This window comes from Centroberyx gerrardi, chromosome 11, assembly GCF_048128805.1.
Source record: "Centroberyx gerrardi isolate f3 chromosome 11, fCenGer3.hap1.cur.20231027, whole genome shotgun sequence".
NCBI lineage: Eukaryota > Metazoa > Chordata > Actinopteri > Beryciformes > Berycidae > Centroberyx > Centroberyx gerrardi.
The window spans coordinates 26,975,133-26,999,332 of NC_136007.1; the positions used below are offsets into that span (position 1 = coordinate 26,975,133).

The 24,200-nt window shown below is 42.1% G+C and overlaps 3 protein-coding genes and 1 non-coding gene across 22 annotated transcripts in view; 1 reads left to right on the forward strand and 3 right to left on the reverse strand.

Moving 5' to 3' along the window:
* The window catches only part of sytl2a (synaptotagmin-like 2a), a 24,264-nt gene extending 23,067 nt beyond the window's left edge, over positions 1-1,197 (reverse strand). For all 4 annotated transcript variants that reach the window (XM_071902914.2, XM_071902913.2, XM_078286615.1 and 1 more), the window contains exon 1: positions 1,179-1,197. The gene's annotated coding sequence lies outside the window, so the exon portion shown is untranslated. The remainder of the gene's footprint in view (positions 1-1,178) is intronic.
* The window catches only part of ccdc83 (coiled-coil domain containing 83), an 11,303-nt gene extending 2,060 nt beyond the window's left edge, over positions 1-9,243 (forward strand). Inside the window, exons 2-10 of the mRNA XM_078286420.1 lie at positions 3,395-3,563; positions 3,815-3,847; positions 4,627-4,794; positions 5,378-5,469; positions 6,861-6,929; positions 7,093-7,214; positions 7,417-7,493; positions 8,272-8,390; positions 9,007-9,243. Coding sequence (XP_078142546.1) covers positions 3,395-3,563; positions 3,815-3,847; positions 4,627-4,794; positions 5,378-5,469; positions 6,861-6,929; positions 7,093-7,214; positions 7,417-7,493; positions 8,272-8,390; positions 9,007-9,180 — 1,023 coding nt within the window. The 3' untranslated portion in view covers positions 9,181-9,243. The remainder of the gene's footprint in view (positions 1-3,394; positions 3,564-3,814; positions 3,848-4,626; positions 4,795-5,377; positions 5,470-6,860; positions 6,930-7,092; positions 7,215-7,416; positions 7,494-8,271; positions 8,391-9,006) is intronic.
* Positions 2,164-2,235, reverse strand: trnaw-cca (transfer RNA tryptophan (anticodon CCA)). The gene has a single exon. It is a non-coding gene; the product is annotated as a tRNA-Trp (tRNA).
* Positions 9,244-9,541: 298 nt separating the features above from the next.
* picalma (phosphatidylinositol binding clathrin assembly protein a) overlaps positions 9,542-24,200 on the reverse strand; it is a 38,684-nt gene continuing 24,025 nt past the window's right edge. For 2 of the 16 annotated variants that reach the window (XM_078286834.1, XM_078286833.1), the window contains exons 14-24: positions 22,188-22,340; positions 21,570-21,653; positions 20,963-21,043; positions 20,044-20,154; positions 17,440-17,571; positions 16,929-16,959; positions 16,735-16,834; positions 16,089-16,112; positions 13,370-13,429; positions 12,505-12,606; positions 9,542-10,980 (exon numbers count right to left, since the gene is read on the reverse strand). In XM_078286834.1, coding sequence (XP_078142960.1) covers positions 10,966-10,980; positions 12,505-12,606; positions 13,370-13,429; positions 16,089-16,112; positions 16,735-16,834; positions 16,929-16,959; positions 17,440-17,571; positions 20,044-20,154; positions 20,963-21,043; positions 21,570-21,653; positions 22,188-22,340 — 893 coding nt within the window. In that variant the 3' untranslated portion in view covers positions 9,542-10,965. Of the gene's footprint in view, positions 10,981-12,504; positions 12,607-13,369; positions 13,430-16,088; positions 16,113-16,734; positions 16,835-16,924; positions 16,960-17,439; positions 17,572-20,043; positions 20,155-20,962; positions 21,044-21,569; positions 21,654-22,187; positions 22,341-24,200 lie in introns of those variants that run through there. The other 14 variants (XM_078286837.1, XM_078286835.1, XM_078286838.1 and 11 more) reach the window with 14 other exon arrangements.

Here is a 24,200-nt window from a genome sequence, read left to right on the forward strand (position 1 = left end):
GTCATCCCAGTGGCCTAAAGGTTAGAGAAGTGGGCTTGCAACCACAAAGTTTCTTTTTTGAACCTGAACCAGCTGGGAAAAGTAAAATGAAAAACCTCAACCACCACTGCTGAGGTTCCTTTGAGCAAGGCAGTTAATCCCCAGCAGCTCAGCAGTCAGTGGTAGAGGATTGGGAGATTGTGGTTGTTCCAGGTATGAAAGTATGTAATTATATGAATGTTATGTAACACAAGGAATAGCTGAAAAAAAAACAACGGATGTGTCCTCAGCAAACCTTCCCTGGCTGAGGGAAGGGCTGAAAAAAAAACCCAGTTGTCTGGTGATAGTTATCCATTGTAGAGACTTTGTAGAGTCATTGCACTGTATGATTTATTTACTATAGAGGAAAAAGAATGCTTTTATTGTATTATGTGTAATCTTAATCTGTCTAAATGCTTCACCCTTAGCTGGGCGGGGAGGGGGGACTGTATAAGAAGGCTGTACTTCTTAACATGTTTACTTAATATGGCTGAATACAACCTCAAATCTGCACATTGACACCATAGCCTTTGTTTTATCTCAGATCCAGAAGTTATAACACCTGCAACATCAAAACAGCACACTTCTGTCCAAACAGCCTGTTAATGGAGTTTACTGTACAGCTCAACAAGACTGCCTGTTGATCTGACTAAAACCCAACCAATGGATTTAGATTTCATAACATCATTAACCAATCCTAACTAAAACTGGGAGATAATGCAAGATGAAAAACAGGTTATAGAGGTGGTTAAAGGGCTATTCAAAGTCTAGATTTTATAATTCCCCTAATGAAAAATCACTATAATATAGGAACTTAAAATGTAGTACAGGATTTGCTATAGTTCTTTCTCGTTTGAGTTAAAACAGCTGAACAACTAGGCTACTCTGATGAACATCACTGTCATCATTAGGATATATGAAAGTATCATTTGTATCACAAGAGACAAGCAGAAAACAATGTTATTTCCTTTTGCCATAACTTACCCTAAGTAGCCCATTCCAATAAAATGTTAAATGCCATTCAACAGCCTATCAAATGACTGCAATGTCCTCCTAAATGTAAATCTAAATTTGTGTTAATAAAAAAACAACAACATAGCTTCACCACGAACAGAACTGATAGTGATTTTAACTCTGAAGCCAGAAAACTGTGGACTCACCTCACTCTGTTGATCCTTGCACAGTGAGAACTACAAATGGATACGCAGCCCTACTGCTGGTGGGTGGAGCTGCAGTCACATCAGCAGAGGCAGTGGAGCACAGCTGAAGCCTAGATGGCCCGGGGCAAGACCTCCGACTAGGACGCCAGCTTGGTCTACAAGATATTATAATGAGTTCCTTTGGCCTACTGGGTTTTTTTCATGATACACAGTGGCTATTGGAAGTATTCACGCCACATCAGTTTTTGCATCAAATTGAGTTCAAAATATATTTATTTGTGACTTTTGATGTCAAATGTAAGCAAAGAGTGGAGTGGCAAAGAAATAAATGTTTTTATAGTAGCCTATTCACCGCCTTTACTCACTTGGGCTAAGTTGTCTGACTGGAAAAACAATTGTTCAGCATTTCATAACATAGGCTATATTATTCATACTTCACCTTTAGGTTATACTGAGACATTTTGAATACAGCACGTTGTCATTTCAAAATTGCTTTAATTTTACCTTACTTGTTAGGAAGTCGTACACCAGGTCCTTTCAATGGGATTTTGGGCTGTTTTCTGCTTTGCGATTCCAGTTCCTGGGGTCTCAAAGAAAAAAACAAAAATGACACAGCTAATGCATATGTAATGAATAGCCTAGTTTTAGATCAGATGGCTGGCCACAGAAAAGAATTTCAGTATGGGTTTCAGTGAAGTTCAGGTGTCTTTCTGAAGGTTTTCCACCCTGACAAGAACAAAAGTCCGGGGAAAGAAACTAATCCTTTTTAGTAATTATTTTTGGAAAATTGTCAAATGTAACGATATTGAATATCGGCACAAAATATCTTTGCGTAGCTTCACTCGAAAACACTTTCGACACTTTGATTATCAGTCTTCAATATCCCCTATTTGTCCACTTCAGGTTCCGACTGTTGTTCCCACATAACATGAATACATTACTACTGTACTTGAAATGCATTATGGTTTCCTTTAAACCAAAGACTTGACCTCGACGTGATTTGAGCACGCAACCTTCTGACCTGGAGTCAGACGCGCTACCGTTGCGCCACGAGGTCAGCTGTTACAGTTCTCACTCGAGTCGAATCTCTTCTCAGTAGACCATCTTCGGCAGACGGGCGGTACCTGTTGTTTCTGTGGCAACAGAAGTACTCAAAAAGCTGCCAAATTGAGGAACAAAAGCGAAAAGCAGCAGCTTTTACCTCAATATGGGTAAAAAATCATCAAATAATGAAGATAAACTCACTGTAGCTGAAGCTTATATTAATTTCCAGTAAGTAGCCCCACAGTTATCAGAGAAATAGAGCAAAATCAAATGTTTTGTGGATCTTAGGTTCAATAGCTAGCTACTTGGGAAAAATATAACGTTACAATTCGCATATAACAGCTAACTAGTTAGCTAGCTAACTTAACGTTACCGTTAACTACCTACTTCGGAATATAAATAGATATGAAAATAGCCCATTCATTAGGAACATGTTTTAAGTGGCCAAAATGTGTTTTGGATAAAGGTTACCTGTAGAATATCAACTAGCTATACAAATACAATTTGGCCATTTAAATATTTTGCAACATATTCTGAAAGTAAGTAGCCTAGTAGAAGTAACATAGAAGTTACAGGAGGAAGGATGTTTTCAAGGAGACTGATAGTTTATTATTGCATTTTCTCCAAGAATTAAATTTAAGAGAGAAGAAAGTCAGCACCTTCAGGAGGAGATCAATGAACTCGAGAGAAAGAAGCAAAAATACACAGAGATGGTAAGAAGAATTCATTTAAAACGTGCAAAAAGCAATAGCTTTAGTTAACCTTTAGTTAGCCTGACAGCATACCCAATTTATATAGAAATTGCAGCCTCTAGTCCCTGTATATAAACTATCAACACATAAGTTACTGTTTCAGTGGAGAAGGAATTCATAATGATTTTATTATGTTTTTTATGATTATGATAGTAGGTGATAAGGCTGATTATCATTATTAATAAGAAGAATAACAAAACACGAATTAACAGTTTAAAAACAAACTTAATCATACTCTAAAAATAAATTAAAGGCTTTGCAAGACAAAAAGAGAAGACTAGAGGGTAAGAACAATAACAGTAAAGATAATAGGAAAAACCCAGTCACCTGCAGTTTTAAAACTAGACTGAACAAGTATCTGAGGCACTGATATGGATCCTAGATGATGATGATGATGAAGGATGGTGTTGATGATGCCAGCTTGAGCAGGTGAAGAAGGAGCAGGAGGGCTCCATCAAGGCTCTGTGGAGGCAGGCCAAGGAGCAGCAGAGCAAGCTGGAGGAGAGGGAGGTGGTGAGCAGGGAGGAGGTGGAGGAGGCCCTGCAGCACAACCTGGACCTGGCCCGCTCCGAACAGGCCCAGCTCACCGGTAACCAGTCTAGAGAGAGGGGACTGCATTCACACACTTACATCTGCATGCTCAAACACACATTTCAAGTTTGTTGTGTGTGTATACTTTAAGCTGCACTAGGACTCTTTGCACTTTGGCGGCCCCAAGTGGCAGCAGGAGGTAACTGTTTGAATTTTTGAAAGTTTGAAGGACTTCATTAGACAGAAATCGCGTAACATGACGTAAACTGAATACTCCTCGGACCTAAGTGTCTTGTTCTTTGTGTTCAGTGGGGGTGGCTGTGGTGAAGGGGTTCGGCCATCGTTGGTGAGTCCAGCTTTCTCTGGACGGAGCCTCGCTCACTGCAGTTTAGGTGACACTTTAGGATTCCACTCTTAAAAGTTTTGATTTGAAAGATTTTCTGTCAGTGTCAATACCTGACACCTGAAATTATTTTGGGTAAATAAGGTGAATCTACAGCGTCTCAATATGTGGGGATGGGAAGCTCTTATCTATTGCAGACAAAATTTGTGTTGTAGGCTGATAGACAGGTGTATTTTTACATGAAAATCTTGCCTACTTCAGCTCTAAGTAAAGGTTTGATGTCCTTGTCCGTTACTTGAATTTTGAAAGTTTAGGTAACTCTGTACATTTACTGCAGTACATTTCAAAGCAAATATTCTACAGTCTGCGCTATAATCTATCTAGCAGTTCAGGTACTGATTCCATAGATGGATAGATAGATAGAATTTTGATGCACTCTTGATTTGAACCAGCCCGAACTTAACAACAAAGCAATCGGCATCAGCATCACTGCACGACTGACCCTTAGCTTAACCTTTAGTTGACTGCACGGTATGTGGAACCACTGAAGAACCAGGACATGCTAACAAACATGCACTTTTACTTTTGATACTCATTTTATATCAAATACTTCAGTGCCGCTACTCAAGTAGAATTTTAAATGCAGAGCACAGTAGTAGCTCTATTCTATCAGGAAATGTCTCCTTTTCTCCCTCGGGGGAATTTCCTCTTTACTTAAGTAAAACATTTGTGCACTTGTTCCACCACCGACTGTGTGTCTGTGCATGCATTGCTTCAGAGCTACACGGCAAGCTGAGGCGCGTAGAGAGGCAGGTTTTGGACTTGGAGGCAGAGTGCCGTACCTGGCTGCAGTATAAGGACACCGACAGCCAGGAACACCAGGCCCAGATCACAAAGCTGGAGGAGGAGCTGGACCGAATGCAGAGAGACTTCGAGACAGAAGCAGGTACAGCGCTGGAGCTGCTGAACAGCAGAGTATAAAAATCTGTCAGTGAAGAAGCCTCTAAGCCTTAACAGCTGCTGATAATGAGTTGCCTTGCTCTCACTCCCTTACCAGATAATGTTGAGGCCGCTTTGAGAAAGGCAATTAATTAGTGGTCTCCAGTAGAAGACTGTGGTTGTACTGGGCAGCTCACAGCTGTGAATGTGTGCAATTACGAATGTGAATTATGATTTATTTATTAGACTATGAATTATGAATGTGAAGCCGGGTGTTGCTGGAAATAGAGGATTTGTGATTTGAGCACACCTTACCTGGGTAAATGAGACGTTAAAAAAGACAGAATCTGACAAGATATCCAGTGATATTTATGGGATGCAGACTAAGAAATAGTTGCAATGAGTTGCTGTTGTGATTTTAAGAAGAGTTAATGATGGGATGACTGAACTCTTTCCTCTCCCAGAGTGCTTTGCAAGAATTGGAGGTATGCCAACATGAGAATACGAGGGCAACCTGATGCAAGTCTCATCATCTGGCTTAGTTGATTAGTAATGTAATGATTAGTACTGGTGTTTTGGTACTTCTGCAGACAGTATCAAACACGCTTTGGAGGCGACTCTCAACCAGATAGACAAGGAGACAGCCCAGCTGATTGATGAGAAGAAACAATTTGCTGCAAAGGTAAAAACTACATGGAGACCATCGTTCTCACCCGTTTCTCTTGAGTTTATAATATTTTTTGTAGTTTTTCCCCTGCAGTGTTCAAAACATTCAGAAACCAGTCCAATATTGTGTAGATTTGTATATATCTTTTTTTCTATTACTGACTTCCATAGCTTCCTATCAGCATAATCAGTCAGATTCTAACAGAGAACCATATGCATGGCATGCGTACTATACAATTTACAATTTCCCATTTGGCAGACGCTTTTATCCAAAGAGGTTTTAATACAACACAAGCAAGGTTCTAGTCAGGAGAGAGTAAGTGCCATAAAGCTAAGTTCTGGTCCAACAGGACATAGGTGCTACGAGGCAGTGCTACGAGGCAGTGCATAGAGTGCATAGAGGCAGATAAAGATTTATTTTATATATTTTTTTGGATTACACAGTCCATCAGGTGAGAAGGTGTTCGCTAAAGAGCTGGGTCTTTAGCCTTTTCTTAAAGATTGAGAGGGACTCTGCGGATCGAATGGAGTTTGGTAACTCGTTCCACCACCGAGGAACCACAGAAGAAGAGTCTGGCTAGAGACTTAGGGCCTTGTTGTGGTGGCAGCACCAGGCGCCGCTCCTTGGCAGAGCGTAGTGGGCGGGAGGGAGCGTAGACCTGAATGAGAGAGTTCAGGTAGGTAGGAGCCGTTTTGGTTGCCGCTTTGTAGACGAACATCAAGGACTTGAACTTGATGTGGGCAGCAACTGGGAGCCAGTGGAGGGATATGAACAGCGGAGTGACGTGCTCTTTTGGGCTGGTTGAAGACCAGACGAGCCGTCGCGTTCTGGATCATCTGCAGAGGTTTGAACGTACATGCCGGGAGCCCTGCCAGTAAGGAGTTGCAGTAGTCAAGGCGTGATATTATAAGTGCCTGTACTAGGAGTTGTGCTGCATGTTCAGACAGGTAGGGTCTGATCTTCCTGATGTTGTGCAGGGCAAATCAACATGACCGAGCAACAGAAGCCACATGCTCCTTAAAGGTTAATATACAGTGGCTATACAGAACAGAGACCTATTTCTTAAATTTCTATATATTTTATACACTACTTATACTTTTTAAATACTACTTACTAAATTTGTACTTTAAAATGTTTTATATACTACTTTTCAAAATTTTGTGTTTTATGTTTAATGTGACCTATGGGAGCAACCCACCAAGTCAAACTCCTTGTATTTGCAAACTTACTTGGCCAGTAAAACAGATTCTGAATCTGAATAAAAGTCTAACTCCTTCCTTCTGTTTTTATATGAGCTTTATGTATGATCCCGTCAGTGCCGTGTTTATGTTACTGTGCTACTGTGTGTCCGTTGTTGCTATTGATTAGCTTTGGGTCCATAAAGATTTCTGAATTTGAATCTCCAGAAGGCCATCAAACATCTGGATAAGTCCAGCAAACAGGAGATCAAAGAGAACGAATGGATGCAGAAGGAGGTATGAGATAATTCACCCTTTAAAATACACTGCACAACCAAAGTGATCAAAAGGAAGCTTTCCACTGTGTCACTTTCACTCATTATTTGTTGCCAGATTATTGATTGCTTCAAACCAAGTGTATGATGTCTAGGGAGCCTGATTCCTGTGTTTTTTTTTCCAGATTGCCATCTGCAATGAAGAATTGTCTATTATGGCGCTGCCTGTCCAGAACCTGGAGGACGAGAACCTACAACACATTAACTGGCTGTTTGAACATCGCATGGAAGACCTCAGCCTCTCCAGGTGGAAACTTTACAGAGCTGTTGCAGCATCGTAGCACAAAAAATGGCTGCATATTACCAAAGTATCTGGAAATAGGAGTACTAAGGACACTCTAGCCTAGATGTAACAAGCTGAATACCACAGAGCCGCCATTTTACAGCTACTCTTTTCTTTATTCTATTGTACTTTACTTCCATGCTGACAAACAGTGACTCTTCCACAGGAATATCTTACTCACCCAGACTGTTGGACCAAGTGACTCAGAAATGCAAAAAAAATCTCTCAAGAGCCCAACATCAGGTCAGCCAAAACTATTTGTTCATCTATTTTTTAGAAGTAATAACAAAAACAATGAAATGTGATTGTGTTTTTACAATTTACACTGAATAATGGGCTAAAAATGATAGAAGTGCTTCCTGTAGTTGCAATTCAAGACCTCAAGAGGGCAGCAGAGCTACAGAAAAGTGAAGTTATGTCTTTTACTATGTTCCAGCTCTTCCTTTCCTCACAAGTGTACACTTAGTGATTGTCCAACCTGCATGGATTTCTGAAATATTGACTGACTGATTGCCTGTTGTAAATTTATAAGATCATATAGAGACAGAAGCAATAACATCAGATTTGCCCATTTGATTAGATGACAGAACACATTCATCTGGCTATATACTGACAGAATTGAGACATTAAGAAAAGAAGTTCTAGCTAGTAAGGGAAGCTCAAGTGTGAAATATAATATCTGAGAGTCATTTTGCAATCAATTGTGTAGCAAGTTTCTTGTTTTCAGACTAGTGTGGTATCCACCCACCCTGCCAGGCTTGGCTACAGGAAAAGCACTTAGTCACATCCTTCTTTTCATCAAGATGGTTCCCACCATTTCACCGCAAGTTAAGCAGCGTCTGACTTCAACTCTTGATGAAAGCCATAACGATTCCTCTCATCTAAGGCCTCGCCCTGAACGATGAACTTTTTTCTTTAGAAGTTGACGCTGTCGTTTGTATCAGTGAAACCAAAGCACACCCATGAATACCTTCCTCATTGTGGTTCATTTCCATGTCATTTCCATGGTTCCTCGTGACAGGGAGGGATGTGGGGGATGCCACCAAGTTTCTGGAAGGGGATGAAACGGACAGAAGCTGCAGCTCTGCGCCTCAGGACCTTTGGGTGCTGCTTGACCGAAGCCAGAGCCAGCAGCTGAGGGTAAGGAAGAGCCACCACACTGTATCCACCCGGGCCGCGGGTCAATTCACTCTACATTCAACCAGTTTCTTCAAAACTGGAAATCTTTTGCCATTTTGGTCTAATCCTAACTGACAATAAATTCCCTATTATTTTATTAGTTCCATGTCACAATTTGAATTGAGCAAAGTGACCATAACCCACAAATATGTACCTTGCGTAGTGGTAAATATAAGGAGAAGCGTTTATGCAGAAGATATTCATCACCAGTTCTGTCCCCTTTGAATCCAACCCAAACTGACATGGCTGCTTTTGCCATTTAGCTCATTTTAGCAGGGAAGGGGCATTCAGACGAGGTTAACTATCTTAAGATCGCTGTGAAAAGGAGGGACTCCATTCAACAGAAAGGCTTTCATTAACTCGTCAATTAATTCCATCATGAAAGTCAATGTCTCACACAAACACACACACTTGTCTTTCTCCTGCTGCATCCAAATGAAGGGGAAGTGGCAGCATAACAAAGAATCTTCTTGTTGGTGGAGAAGATGCTTCGCCAAGCAGGATGTAGCTCTCATATCAAGGTCCCTCTGTGTGTGTGTGTGTGTGTGTGTGTGTGTGTGTGTGTGTGTGGCACAAGGATGAGCGGCTGCACCTGGGAGTTCCACAGCAGATGTTGCTGAGTGTGGTGGGCCAAGCAGTCCCGCTGCACCCCGTCCCCTCAGAGGATGAGGATGATGATGGGCGGGACTCCAGGGTGCCCAAAGACCAAGGACTCCTCACCACACAGATCATCAACAACAAGTTCAAGTAGCTCAAGTTCAGCAGCTTCACAACAGTATGTATTCTGTACATTGATGTAGTAGTGAATAAAAAGGCTGGTAAACCATGAGCTTCAGCTGGTGATATTTATAAGACAAACAACCACCAATAGAAAAAAATATATATATTTTCAGAGTACCATTTTGTTTTTGTTCCCTTAAAAGACCCTATATACTCATGACTTACATCAGTTTGACACTACTTACTATGATGCAGACTATGAATTTATTTCAGCCCTAAAAAGATTAAATTGAGTTTAGGTGGGTTTACTCTCCACTACAAACAATCTTTCTGGTTTGAGAAATAAATAACCATATAACCAAGAAATAATAAATAAATGCAGAGGAAAAGAATTGTGGAAGCTTGCACTTTATTGGAAAAATCAAACAAACAAAAATATAATCTGCAGGGACAATGCAGCAAATATGCTAAATTAATGGATAAGGGCCTCTTTCATGCTCAGGCCATCTTTCATACCGGCACCCCGCCCGCTCCTCTGATTGGCAGGATCAGTTTTATATACACAAAGCACCGATCAACAGCGCTCTATTCTCCTGCGCAACTGGACCTCCCCGCCCCGCCCCTCCGTTACCAGACCCAAACCTACGCCCGACACCCCGTGATCGCCCCCGCGCTGTCCCGAAATGCCCCAGTGCTCGCCTATGGGAACATGACCCGAGCATGAAAGAGACCCCTCACATTCAGGTTGGAAAAGGGCAGCCAGGAGCTTTGTTAAATGTAAGAATAAATGGCATGCCGAAAGCGTAAAAAGCATAAATGCAGATTCCTTTCCAATGCAATGCTGCCTCAGTCACAAAATGTAGTGCTTTTGCTGATGTGAAAAATGTTCCCTCGCCAAATTCCTAGAAATTGAACCCACCGAATTGACAGCGAGTGTTCATGAATCCTTGTTATGTCCATAATACATCCTTGGTGTGACTTGTGAGCCGCACTGAACTGTACAAGGCATCATGCGAGTACAGAGAATATTTAGTGCCCCAACAGCAAACCGTGTCATTTCTTTAAACTTTATATTAACTTTTTTTAAAATCTCAATCACTCAAAATCCAATTCTACAATCAATCATACCTATGTATAAACCTGAAGACCTCCCACAAGGGAGAGTTCTAGTTACATTTCCTTTTTTTTTTTTTTCTTTTTCTTTTAAATGTCATCCTCTCCATGGGTAATCATAAATAAATACAAACAATACACGAGGAATGTCTACTGCAAACATAATACATAAAAAAAGAGAAAACAAAATTTATGGTATAAACAGGAGTTTGCAATTTTTTTTTCCTAATCTGAGGATAGTTAAAGTATGATTGATAATCAAAAGAAGTGATTCTCCCAGCCTCACCTGGAGAAAGAGAAAAAAAAAGAAAAATCAAGCAGTATGTGTGACAACAACCCCACTTAAATTTTCAGGTACATAAACCGTGAAGTCAAAAAGCTCTCCCTTTGGGTGTTCCGTTTCTCTCTTAGTCCAGGATACAGCAGGGGCGGAGTGATCCCTGTCCACATGGTTTTGAATGGCAGCACGCACTCTTCTCCTTCTATGACTAGACATGACTAGATGGGCACAATGTCCACTTTGATGCCTCTCTGAGATGGCCAGGGCCCCCCCCAAAAGTCACGGTGATTTTATTCAACAAGTCCTAATCGGGCCTTTCATTCTCAGAGAGAGGTGAGTTCATTAACAGCAAACTGGAGGTTTGCTTGTATAGTTTACTTTGTCGTGGTTCGTCTTCAGGAGGCAAAGACTCCCCCCCGCAGGTTACATAAACTGCATCTGGGAAGATAAAGAACAACAGTGTCAGCTCTTTGTTGGAACAGAGCAACTGATTGTAGATCCAGCATCCAGTCTTTTTCTAGCCAATTATCTAACGCCTGTCCGATCAAACTCGTGGCTCTGCTCTATGTACTGTAAACAAATGCATCAGCTAAAACACATCAAAAATGCAAAACAAATGAGATGTGTAGGCTAAAGTCCTTTTCACATGAGACTAGTATCACTGGCGATTTTAATGCATTTCTGAGATCTTGTGATTTTAATCCCCTGTCAATATTGGAATGTGAAAATTTGTCATAGTGATCTCATCTGGTGAGTCACTGAAAAACGGTTTATTATAGTTTAATCTGATGATGAATCTCCAATGACTCTTGTGTTCCAATTTATTCTGAGGTGCTATCAGCCGCAAGGCATGTTAGAACATGTTTAATTTCTGCATTATAATGGTCAAATCTTCCGGCATGTCAAGATCAATGTCAATTCTCAAATTTTTGACATCCCAATGCAATACTAGTCCTGTGCAAACACAGCCTTAGTCTACTCCAGAGAAAAGAAACCTCAACTAAATCAGTCTATATTTAGTAAGGGACAGACGTCTGTGCGGAGTGCAGAGTATGCAAAGCAGCCAACAAGGCAAGTCGAGTGCGGTGGCGTCTTACAAGGAACTGTTCTGATTCCATTTTACGACAATGACGCCCAAGGCAGGTAGAATCAAAAAGGCGTGAACATGCAGTTTGTCGACACAATCGGGACCTCGAGATGCAAATAAGCACACACGCAGCAGGCAGGCTGTACCTAAAGATGCTCTATAAGAAATTGTGGAGAAAGAGCTGTGAAAAGGGGTCCTTTCCCGGCGCTCTGAGGGGGCTGAGACTGGAGGGACTAGAGGTTGTGGGCGACTGATTCAGAGAGGAGGACAGATGAGAGGGCAGGAGGGATACAGGAGAGAGGTGGAGAGCCGACAGTGAGAGAGGAGCTCCGAGAAAAGCTACGCTACAGGCATCTGATCAGAAAAGATACTCTTCCCTGTCAGTAATGCACAGAAAGACAAAGGTATTTATGACATGGCATTTGACAAAATCATCATGGATTTCCAAAAGGTGCCAGGGTTCCCACCGTGGCACTGATGTAAAATTCCATGTTCTTTCCCCATGACTTTCCTTAACTTAGTCGGAGCATTTCCATGACCTAAAAATGTTCTTCCTTCCCGGTTTGTTAATGTTGTTTTCCTAAAGGGGAGTCTGGTTTCCACTACAGTTGGGCTTGCTGTGGAGAGAAACAGCTGAAAACCATCTAATGCAATGATTGTGTGAAACAAGTTGAAAAATAGAGTCTGGTATATTCTAAGAAGAGGACAGTACTGCTGCAGCCAGTCAGACCTGGGGTGACTATATCACGTATTAGGGAAGCATTTTAGATGCGGACCCCTCTGATTCTGACTTGCTGACTTATTCCACTCCTTGTCCTTCACCCTAGACTCAGCATTAGAAGGGGTGGGGGGTCGTAGAGGCAGACAAACAATACCTGTGCACCAGGGGAGGGGCCGAAGGGGTTGGCGGGCCTCATCACCGGCTGGGTGTACATCATGGTGGGCTGTGTCATCATCATGGAGCCCATGTGAGGAGGCTGAGAGGGAAAACGACAAAACCACAACAGACGATGGATGAATTTACAGTTGGGAGCTCAATGTTGCCTAAACCAATAACCCTAACCATCCATCAAACACCCCCTAACTAAAGGTTCATCAAATAGCACTTTCATCAAGGTGGTTTTAGATGTGGTAAGTTGTGTAGAACACCATGTTTGTCCAGCACCGCCTCTAGTTACCACTTCCATCCACTCCAAATATAGCCGCGTTGTGGCGGTGAGGGATCTGAGCCACCCTGTCCTGTGATGCATTTGCACAGTGTCACGCCGCGCTGAGCGTCGTCACTCCTCGCCCAAACACGACAACCCTGCTGTCCCTTTTCCAAGGACTCCGAATTCAGCTTATTTGAGTGGGAGCAGAAAACGAGCGAGAGCCGCGTTTCAAACAGCAGAGCTGGCTGACGGCGATAGTTGCCATCACTCAGCTCTTGGAATAGACTCCTTCTTCCCCTCCAAGATCTGGATTTATTTAGAGCAACTAGTATAAATGCTATACTGTCCATATACATGCAGTATTTTCAACACTTCTCTACAATGTGGTTAGTAAAATACAGAAATCTTGTGTTGATTGATGGATATTAAAAACTGACATGTCGCTTCACAATTGAACGAGGTTACAACTATGCTAATTACCAAAAACAAATAACTGTATACCAAAGTTCATAATACATCCTCGTATCTTTAGAGCGCCTGGGTGACAGACAGTTAAATCTTGGTGAAGAGACGCTCCCAGCTGACTCACCATTGCATATGCCATCATGCCCGTCGGTGTGGTTGCAGGGAAGGCCATGACAGATGGTGCCTGAGGTGACACAAGAAAACATGATCGTTTCTACAGAATCAGGCCACAGCGCTCCTCCATTCATACACAAACCATACATTCTTAATGAACTAATGAAATTTATTCATGTAAATTTAAGTTGTGATTCGCCGGTTTTTGCTCATTCAACTACAGTAACTAAAATAAACCTTTAAAAACCTCTTCTGGGACATGGCAGGATGAAGGCTCCAGAAAGTATTCTCGTGATATGCTTTAGCTGACTGTTTTTTTTAAAATAGAGAGGGTGTAATTAACTCCACATCTAACTCCCACTTCACTTCTGATAGTAGGCAAACGAATGCTTAGTGGGACGTTTTTCCCACTCTCTTAAGGAGACAAAGCCAACAGTTCTCACTGGCCATTTCCCAATCCCATAATCACTTGCTGCTGCCTGTCACTGCTTCAATCAACTATAGAAAGACCCACTATACATCGGGAAACATTTCATAGGTGTACAATCCGAATGCAGCCTGACAGTGGCAGAGTGAAAAAAGAGATGGATGGAGAAGGAATTAGACATATTGCAGACTGTGAGCAAATGAGAGCAGAATTTGAGAATGAGGGCAGGGTTTGACTGATATGGGTTTTTGAAGGCTGATACCAACATTTTTTGGATTGAATCTGCCTATAGCCGATATTTTGTGCCAATATTTAATATATTTAAATTTAACCAATTTCATGCCAAAAAGTATTCAGTGTTTCCCCCAAAATGTTATTCATGTCAGGATGGAAAAGCCTCTGAAACCGCATTTAGACCATGGGACACTAAAACTCTCCACTGAAAACCAGAATAGTACTAATAATGCATACTTGTGCATACTTAATAAAAGGCCAATATCGGCCCCATATATCAGTCTAACCCTACATGAGAGAGGGGTGAAGGAAGAGAGAAAGGGATGAAGGAAGGGAGAAAGAGACTGTGTGAGTCCTGCGGGGAGAAGCCGTTACTGGCAGGTGCAGACCTCCTTGTAGAGAGATGAGCGAGAGAAAGAGAGGCGACTTTCTTTCTGCGGAGGGCTACTCGCTTCTCCAACGGCCCCTGCAGTGATAACAAACCCAGATTTGTCTCACGCCCGGCCCTCGCGGGAAGGATACGTTTCATTAACTATTCAGTCATTGGCGAGGGAGGCGCAAGTGAGTCAGACGTGACGGCGGTGCCAAAAATCGTGGCTTTCATCACAGGCGGCGCTTGTTTCGCTCGCACCGAGAGCTCTCCTTCAGAATTCCTCCTCGCCGACAAGGTTTGGTTTGTTCGAGGGGCGGCTCACTCAGCGTTCCTGAGATGATAAATCATCAGATGATACGGCTTGTGTTTGCATGGCGTTAGGGATTATCCTTTAATGGGGAACTACGGGTGATGAACGCTGTGATGGAGCGCGTCTGCTTCCCGGTGTATCGGCTTCCTTGAGGTGAATGCCTCCAGGCGTTCTCCTGCACCGGCTTCATCAGCACAGAAGACACATCAGCTTTTGATCGCCGTCTGACATTTGGCTGCATCATCAATAACTCTTGTGTGCTTTTCAGAGTGTTCACAAGCACTGAGAGTCTAGTAAGCTGCTGGGACTGTCGGGTTTATTCTCAGAAGCTCTTTGTAGACATCTTATTGAAGTCGGAGGTCATCTTAGACATACTCTTATGATCAAACTAAAAAGAAAGAAAATAGATCTCTGAAGGAAGAACTTGAATTAAAAAAGACTAAACAGAATGAGGCAGGAAAGATGGGAAACAGCGACAAAGGCAGATTCAAATCCACAGCAGTGAGAGTAGAGAATCAGTTCCTGAGCCCACCAGGACACCCACATATAATATTACTATGATCTTAGTGAACATTAAAAACTCTTCCATAACAACATAATACTGAATCCGAGATGTCTCTTTTGCTCTCGTTTCTAGTTCATATTCTCAAATCTAACCTAGAATCTAAACTAACCACTTTATCTTATTACAGTCCCTTTATTTCTCTCAATTTCCTTTCCTATGGTGATTGGAAGTAAACCGTGGCTGCTCATCACGAGTTCATTAACAGTTAGGCTAACAGCTGTTAAGTTGGCTCTCGGTTACACAACCGTTCAACAGGCTGTCATAGGCAGACACAAGAGGTTGTGACTGTTGTGACACGGTAAAGGAGTAAAGGACACTCAACAACAAAGAAAGCACTCAAAGTAGATAATTCAGGGAAAATCAAAGGCCTTTAGTCCCCACAATCACTCAACACCTTGCACTGGCACTTCAGCATGAAAGGAATTAGCTGGAGAAAGCTGGACTGGGCGTTTCTTGGCAAACGGGGAAACAGAGAGTCGGATTTTGAGTTATGGCAACCCAATATTGGGTAAAAGCTGTGAGACAGTGGGTCTTAATGAGCCTGTATTGAGCCCCTCTGCCCATTGCTTACAACCTGTCCCATGCCTTGGAGAGCTCCACCGCATGTGGCCAGGTTGTCCAGACAGGCAGCAAGGGGGCGTTTGTGGACTGAGCCCCAGTCATCTCATGCTGAGTTATAAGCAGTGTGGCAGTAGTAGTGGCGTGGCCTCTGGCTCAGTGGTGCAGGTGTGTGTGAAGGGGTTAATATCAACCAGTGCATGCTAGTGTTGGTCAGAGAGTAGGGAAACACTTCAACCATATCCAGTAGGGATGAACTTACGTATTGTGGGAAATGCATGCCGTTCTGTATGTTTGGCCCCGGAGAACGATTACACGATGCAACAGACACAAATATTAGAGGAATCATTTGGAGCAAACAAACATTCTTATGTTAATGTCAACAGACAACAGGTAAGATGCAAAGTGATTTAGGGCACTAGCTCCACCTTCAGCTGGCTGCCATCTCCAAACCATTTCCACCAGCCCACCAGGATTTTTTTTTGGTTGCACTGGCCCAGTATGACACTTGCCAGCCACTGGTTAACTGGCTAAGAAAATGTATGTCCCTGTACATTGGTGTGTTGGTTCTACTGGAATAACAATTAGAACTGAAACAAAGCAGTGATTCTCAACCATGTGCCATCGATGCCCAAGTGTATGAAGGTTTTCACTCCAACTAATCACTACACCAGCTCATTTCACTGATTAGTTCCTTCTCTCTGGTTGAAGGTGTGCAAATCTGTGAAATCAGCTGGTGTAGTGTTTGGTTGGAATGAAAACTTGACAGATTGTTGGGACTCGATGGCACATGGTGGAGAGCCACTGCTATAAAGGGTGAATTGAGAATATACCCAGTGTTGATCTGCTTTCAGGGGCGTTTTGCTGGCTGAGGGATAAAATCAGATAGCTGTTAAATGTAGCCTTACCATGGTTGCAGGGTTCCAGGTGGTAGATGGAGCCGTCTTGGGTTGCCAGTTGGTTCCACCGGTCAGCTTCTTCTCACCGGGCTGACACCAATGAATATCGCTGCACAGGTCAAGTAACAATGTTAGTGGTGTTTAGCATGCAGCACCACTGGGGTGAGGGCACAAATTCAGTGTTATCTGAGTAACACACTTACTTCTTTGCCGTGCCGTTGCCAATTCCCAAATCTAGCGGGGATAGAAGCAAAGTAATGAATGCACAGCCATGACAAACAACACAAACTGGAGAAATGGTAGATTCCGTTTTTCTTCATATTTTCTCATTTGTTATACATTGCATACATTTGATGTTTATATTTTTCCTCTATTTTCATACTGTATTATTATTTTTTGTATATTTTTAATGCCCATATTTTTCCATTCATTTTCTTTGTCTCCATATGTTCTACTACTGTTATTTTACACACACGATAGATGCTTTTCATTTGTATATTTCTAATTTATACATTCTAGTATTGTATGTTAGTTACATTATGTTTGATACCCCCGGTTTGATCCGTCTTACCATTTATTTTGCTGTATCCTATTATTAGCTACAGCAAGTTTAATCTAATCTAATGAATCTGTTTATGTCACAACTAGTTATATTGTATAATGAATGGATATGTTAGTTGCCATAGTCATCAATAATCACTTAATGGCACTTACTGCCAACAAGATTGGCCAATGAGGAGTCCAGGTCATCGGACACCAGCTTGCTGGACTGTTGGGAGCTGAGGGTCAGGCCCTGATTGGGTGAGGAGGCCACTGTGGGTTTGAGGATGCCACCTAAAACATCGTCTTAATAAAAAGGGGCAGGACGAAGGGAAGGGAGGGGAAGGGAAGGGAGGAGGGTGAAAGGTCGGGGGGCCAGAACAGGTAAAGACGCAATACAACAGACAACACACACCGACAAAACACACAACAATACACAGACAGAGAGACGATGTTCAGCGTGGATGAGGCAGGAAGCAGGGCTCAAAGAACACTGATCAGGCCGAGACTGTGTGAGAGGAGTGTGTGTCAAGTCAACTCACCCAGTCATGCATATGCCATGCAAAAAGCCACGGCCCCAGGGAGTGTGTTTCACCCCAGGACAGGGAAGAGAGAAAAAAATGTTGTGAGATAATGAGCAAAAAAGCAGCCCAAAAAACAGTGACACACAAGGGGTGTAGAAACAACTGTTAATGTTTGGGTTAGAGATTAAAGGTGCTACCTGTAGCCTTTTTTAACATCAAAAATTAATAATCCTGTTGCTTCAGGTCACAAAGAGTATGCTGCTATTTGCTCCATGTGCACTGGCAAGACAGTGGCAGATTTCCCACCCAATCAGACCTGGTGGCACACAATGTTAATGTGGCAATGATTTACTGTAATGTTAAAATGCTACACGTAGCACCTTTAAATCATTAAAACCTAGTATATAAATTATAGTAACACGCCCAGATTTATTAAGGGCAAGACTCGCTGTTGGCAAATAATATTTTTGCAGTTTCAGAGTCCATCATAACTTACAAATACAACAATAACTAATCAGATAATAAAATTCTAATAATCGATAATAAAAAGGTGAGCCCCTCTCAGTTTATATGGTTTCTACGCCCATGGAAAACACACACACACACACACACTGAAGCATCTCCATTCTCTGCTCCTGTACATGCTAATAATACTAAACATTCTGATGGGGTGACAGAAGCAGATGAATACATTATTCAAAGCTAAAACGCATTGATGACAGCTTTCTGTGATAAGCTTAGGGTGATATTTTAGAAAGAACCAACCCCCACCTATCTCACTGGCTGCTGAGGTCGGTTATATACTGAGCTGAGTGTAAAATTAATCTCATGCTAGGCCAATAAGGAACCTTTTACTGAAACAGCTCAATGAGAGTTGAAGATGTAAAAGGACAAACAGTAAGTCATACGCTATTTTGGTGAATCAGTCAGAGAAAGGCATTGTTAGACTGGAGGAAATTCTCCAAGTTATTAGTCATTGTGACGATATTGCTGCTTATTATGTCAAATGCTCACACAGAAACTATTTCAGGAATTACAAACTAGAAGCTGATCTGGCCTTAACCATTAGTAGTAACACCCATGGAACACACACACCAATGGAAGGCACTTTGTCTAAATAAACCGTGCTGTACAACACCCGCCACGGATGTTTTTACATTGATCGACCCATGCTGTCACAGACTGAACGTTGATATGTTCGATGCACCTTTGCACTGTATTGAAGTCTGAGCTGAAACATAAACACAACCTGATACTAAAATTCAGATTGGTGAATGGGCTCCAATAGTAAACAGTTGGGGTTTATGCAAGGAGACAGACTAACATGATGAAATTAGGGGAAAACCTTTTGCCAGTGTTTAAAAGAGAAAACTGTAAGCTCTATCTGCCAGAGATTCAGCTTTGTTTCATGCTGATTCCACTGAGCACACCTTCAACCAGAGAGGAGGAACTAATCAGTGAAATCAGCTGCTGTAGTGTTTGGTTGGAATGAAATCCTGCATACTCTCAGCCACTGAAAACCTTTGAACTAGCATGGGATGGTGGTGGCATGTACAATGACAACAATAAGATTTGAATGTATGAAAAAATAGCAAAACAACAAACTACAGACTGGTATGATCTGTTGGTAAGGATATGGTAATGCATACAGACAAGCATTCTCATTGAGACAACAGAGTTTTAACCACTACACCATCTCTTTGATGGGGTATTTCACAACAAGCAGATTGAAAAAGTGAGATGACTATGAAGCATAAATATGCCAAGTCCCACCTTTTTAGCATTAAAGGTACTACTGCTGATAAGGTGGCTGATAAATGCAGTCATTGTTGAAATGTGTTGTCGTCCGTTTGTCCAGATGACAACAGCCTCAACAAAGAACCCCCTTTATACTCAGAAACAACCTCACCAGCAAGTGTCTTGAACGCTAGAAAGATGAGCCTTCCACTATATTTAGGAGATCCACTTTTACAATCTGCTGACTGAGGCATGAATGCTTCATTTTCAAGACATTCATGGTTCACATCAGCCACACATACACTCACAAACAGATCAAAGTCCAGCACTTTGATTTTCCATAGCCACAAGACGATCCAATGAACATGTGATTTGTCCCCCAGACCTTTAGGTGGCAGCAGAGTACATGAGGCCTGCTGGCTCCCAAAGAGGGTTGGGAGACGTTTGTGAGGATGGTGTGTGTGTGTATGTTTGTGTGTGTGAGATGTGTGCAGACAAATGAGAGTGTGACACCTACCTGCAGAGTCCAGGTTGTTGGCGTTGGTGTTGTTGCCAAAAACAGAGTCAAAGTCGACGTTAAGGCCTCGGGCGTTTTGTGGCTGCTGGGGCGTCGGGGAGGCTGAAAACCCTGGTGAGGTGAAAAGTAAAAGAAATGATAAACCAGGAGCCCAATATTCATACTACAATTCCTCTAATCCATCCAACATAACCACCACTAGGGAAGAAACACATCAAAATGGATTTTTTGAAGGTTTCAAAAATCAACTGGCGATGCTATAACCAAAAACTTTAACCCTTTTGTAGAAATCACAGGTCGTCGCTCCCTGTATCAACTCCAATGCTTCAATGTTCAAAGGTTCAGTGCTTTCTAATGGTTTTTTGTGATGAAATTTACTGGTGTACCCACTTTCCCTCAACCTACCTTGTCTACTTCTAGTTCAGTTAGTGACGTGTAGGTGAGCAACAGTGATAGCGATAGTGTAGTAAGTCTTTCCAGTTAGGAAAAAGTGAGAGTGGAGAGAGAGAACAGAGCCGTGGGCTGGCGTGCCCGGTTGTTCAAATTACAAAGAAGCTGTTGAAAAAGGGCGTTGTATTTCACATGCTACTGACAACAGATCTGCAAAGACACAAGCTGTGTGGCTGCATTGCATTCTGGTCTATTGAGGCTACCGTCAGTGGAGAAATTGGTATCTCTGCTTCTTCTACGATGGATTTCTCCCTGTATGATTGTTGAATGTTGGTGCAAAATGGTGAGTCTAGGAAGCAAAAATCTGACGTTTACGTCTACATTTGTTCCGTTATCCGCAGGAATAATAAAAATACGCTTCTCAATAACAAATGCAGGGTATATCACCAGAAAAGTGTGTTTTCCAGATTTTCCAGCAAGACCTATAAGGCATGGCTCAACCTGTGTCTCTAGCGGCCGTTGTACCTACCTCTGAATAGACCAGCTACAGCAGGGGGCTCAGATTGGAAGAGAGGGGTGGTGGAGTAAGGGGTTGGCCCACAGAAGGAGTCTGACAGACAGACAGGAAGAACAGCAGCAAGGCAAAGCACCAGACAGACGGAGAGAGAGAGAACAGGGAGGAAAGGGAGAAAATTAGGAAGATACAAGACCAGAAAAACATATCGCAGTAAAAGAGCAGCTGGAGGAAGCTGAGCAACTGTGGAAAGGGTTTTTAAGGCAGAAAAAAAAATCCAGATCGGGATTAGCAGGACAGAAGGGGAGGGAGCCAGCACTCATCACACAGCCACACCAAATACAGGTCAAACTAATAAGGGCACACCGCAACTAGCGACTACAAAACAGTGCAGGTTCCTATAAGGTTCTGGGGAGAAGGGAAGGGGGGAGGAGGGTGGGTGCATGTTCAGCATGAACACTTTGTGTAACAATGCAATTTAACATTGTAGGCCTGGTCAGAAAAAACGGCATGTAAATTCAGCTCTACTCATGACAATTCACAAATGTTACACAACATTTTGCACACCGACACTGCTCTAATGCCAGGAATCTATAAGCCAGCCAGCTGCCCACTTCAGTACCTGTGATTAAATGCTCTATCCGCACTGAAGTATCAAGATCAGAAGCCAGGGAAGAGCTTGATTCAAAAAAGGGATTGTAATGATCTGGAGGAAAACAAAAATGCCGCCGATAAAGAATAGCAACAAAGGGTTTTAGCCTTTGGAATACAAACAGAAAGACATAAAGCAAATAAAAGATTAGACAGCCTAAATCAAAGAATGTCAAGAGCTGTGAAAATAAACAGTGTGAACTTAGCCTTATCGTGTAAGGAAAGAAGTATTTGGAGAAGGGCAGCATGCCAAATCTTAGATGACTGTGAGAAAAGTGTCAAAAACTGTTCTGGCCAGCAACCTAAAACTGCACAGTCTCCATTCCTTTCCCTCCTGCTTTGAAATAAACTCATATATACTCCATCCATGTAGAATCAGTTGAGAGCCAATGCCTAACCTACGGCCAGTTTGAAATCACACAGGCCACCTGCACAAAGTCACCTACAGTAAAACATCTGAACCAGGATGAACTTATGTGACTTGTTACGTTAGCATGACACAGAAAATGACATTAAAAATGACATTATGGGGATACAAAAAGAAATATAGACTGAAAAGGAAAGAGAAGATGTGGCCAAACAGTCCCACCGAACACTTCATGGCTGGGTGTCCGAGAGCATAGACTACCAGCGTCCGAGGACGCCGCGGACAGGTGGACAGCATCGACAACAGGCAGTGTGAGGAAAGGGTTTGAGTTTGGAATGGATTCCTCCACAGCTTCTGCGGCAGAGGTGAAAGGATCTGAGTGGGCAGAGGGAGAGAACAGGAGGAGGAAGAGGAAGAGACAGAACAGAGAGATTATGGTGGAGAGGAGGGTGAGAAAAGTTTAAAAGTTAAAAAGGGTGCATGCGAGACGACATGCAGGGGGAGAAATGCCACGATGCAGGGAGGGGGAAAAGGGAGTAATCGAGTGTTAGAGATGTAGAAACAGGCTGATATCATGCACCCGACATCTGTTGCGCTGCTCTTATTGACCCAAATCCCAGACAAGCCTGCCAGCTTTATTGCAACCACTTAACTAGTCCACAGGTTAAGGGACTTTATTATCAGAGCAGATCAGAGTTCAGCAGCAGCAGCAAACAACCTTTAGCACAGTGGCTGATATCGGAAGGCCTCCATGCATACAATAAAACATCCGTGTTTTTGTGTATTTGTGTCAAGAAATCTGTGTACAGAGAGACGTACATGTGAAATTGTGGAATTGCCTAAATTGTTAGTAACAAACTCCAAGGCAATACTCTTACTCCAAGGCAATTAGCTAACAAGCTTTTAAATTCAAGCATGCAAAATTTATTAGCCCACATCAGTAAGTGTTTGTTGAAATTGTTTGTTAAGCCTGAATTAGTTATAGAAACTAAAAGTATTTCTCCCTCCCATCAAAGCTTGACAATAGCTATTTGGCATCGATGGGCATGGACTAAATAGCCTTAATCTGAAACTACAGAACAGTGAATAGATGCTTTTAGTCCAAAAAGGCAAATAGTGCTGTTATCTTATTGTGTCAACCTTATCATTATTTACATACCTTTGATATGAGATAGAAGTGAGAAGCACACAACATTATAAAGCATTAGAGATAAAGCTGACCGTGCACGTCAGTGTTACACTACTAATGCTTTTACGAGGAAAAAAATAAATTGCAGTGTCTGTTCAAAGATTAGCAATCACTTCCATACAGACAAGTCATGCACTGAGTGCAATCATGTACTCAACAGTACATTATATATGTCAGTTGGCAAGCACAGCGTTCTCCAGGCACTGAAATGTCGTCACATAAAATGTGTGAAAAAAAAAAAAAAAAAATCTGGCATGCAAATGTAGACACACCCTTGTTTCATTTTGGGCTAAATGGTGGTACTGGTAAATATTTGTTCAACATGACCTGGGAATATTATAATATGCTGATCCCGATAAATCCGGTGTAGAAGATAATTCACACCACATAATGATGTAAAGACGTTTGCAACCAAAGTTTGTCTGCAAAATATCTGTCTGCCACCACCTCCCAGAAATATTATACCTGCTGTCGCTTCCATGTATAAGGAAGCCGTTGTGGCTGTACGGCTATTAGTTGATGCATTAGAATATTCCAGTGGGTTTCTTTGTTTTCATCTTCAGATAGCATGAAACATGGCTAACATCATCACAAAACAAATGGAAAAAAAAACATGAACAACTTGCCCAATATGAATCAACTCTTTGTGGGTGTGTTTTGTGACATAGCTACTTTCTACGTTCAGAAAGTCTGTTTATTCGCTTCCACACAGCTGGTGGAAACAAACCTAATTTGCAAAAATTCTCTTAAAAGTCACCTGACAGTTGAATGGAAACATAGCCATAGTTACTCTGGAGTTTTAGTATGATATTTACCAGTGCAAATAGTTGTTTTATTTTCTCTGTTGTCTTGTATCAACTTATCTGTCCTTTTTGTTTTACATACAGGTGTTGTTTTTCTTTGAATAATCAAATGGTAAACCCCAATCCCTCTTGTTTACCTATGCACATAACCTACCGTACAAGGAACCAAGGAGCTGCATGTGTAGTACACTGCGGGCAGTATGTGTGTGTGTGTTTGTGAATACAGTGGCAGTGTGGACTGAA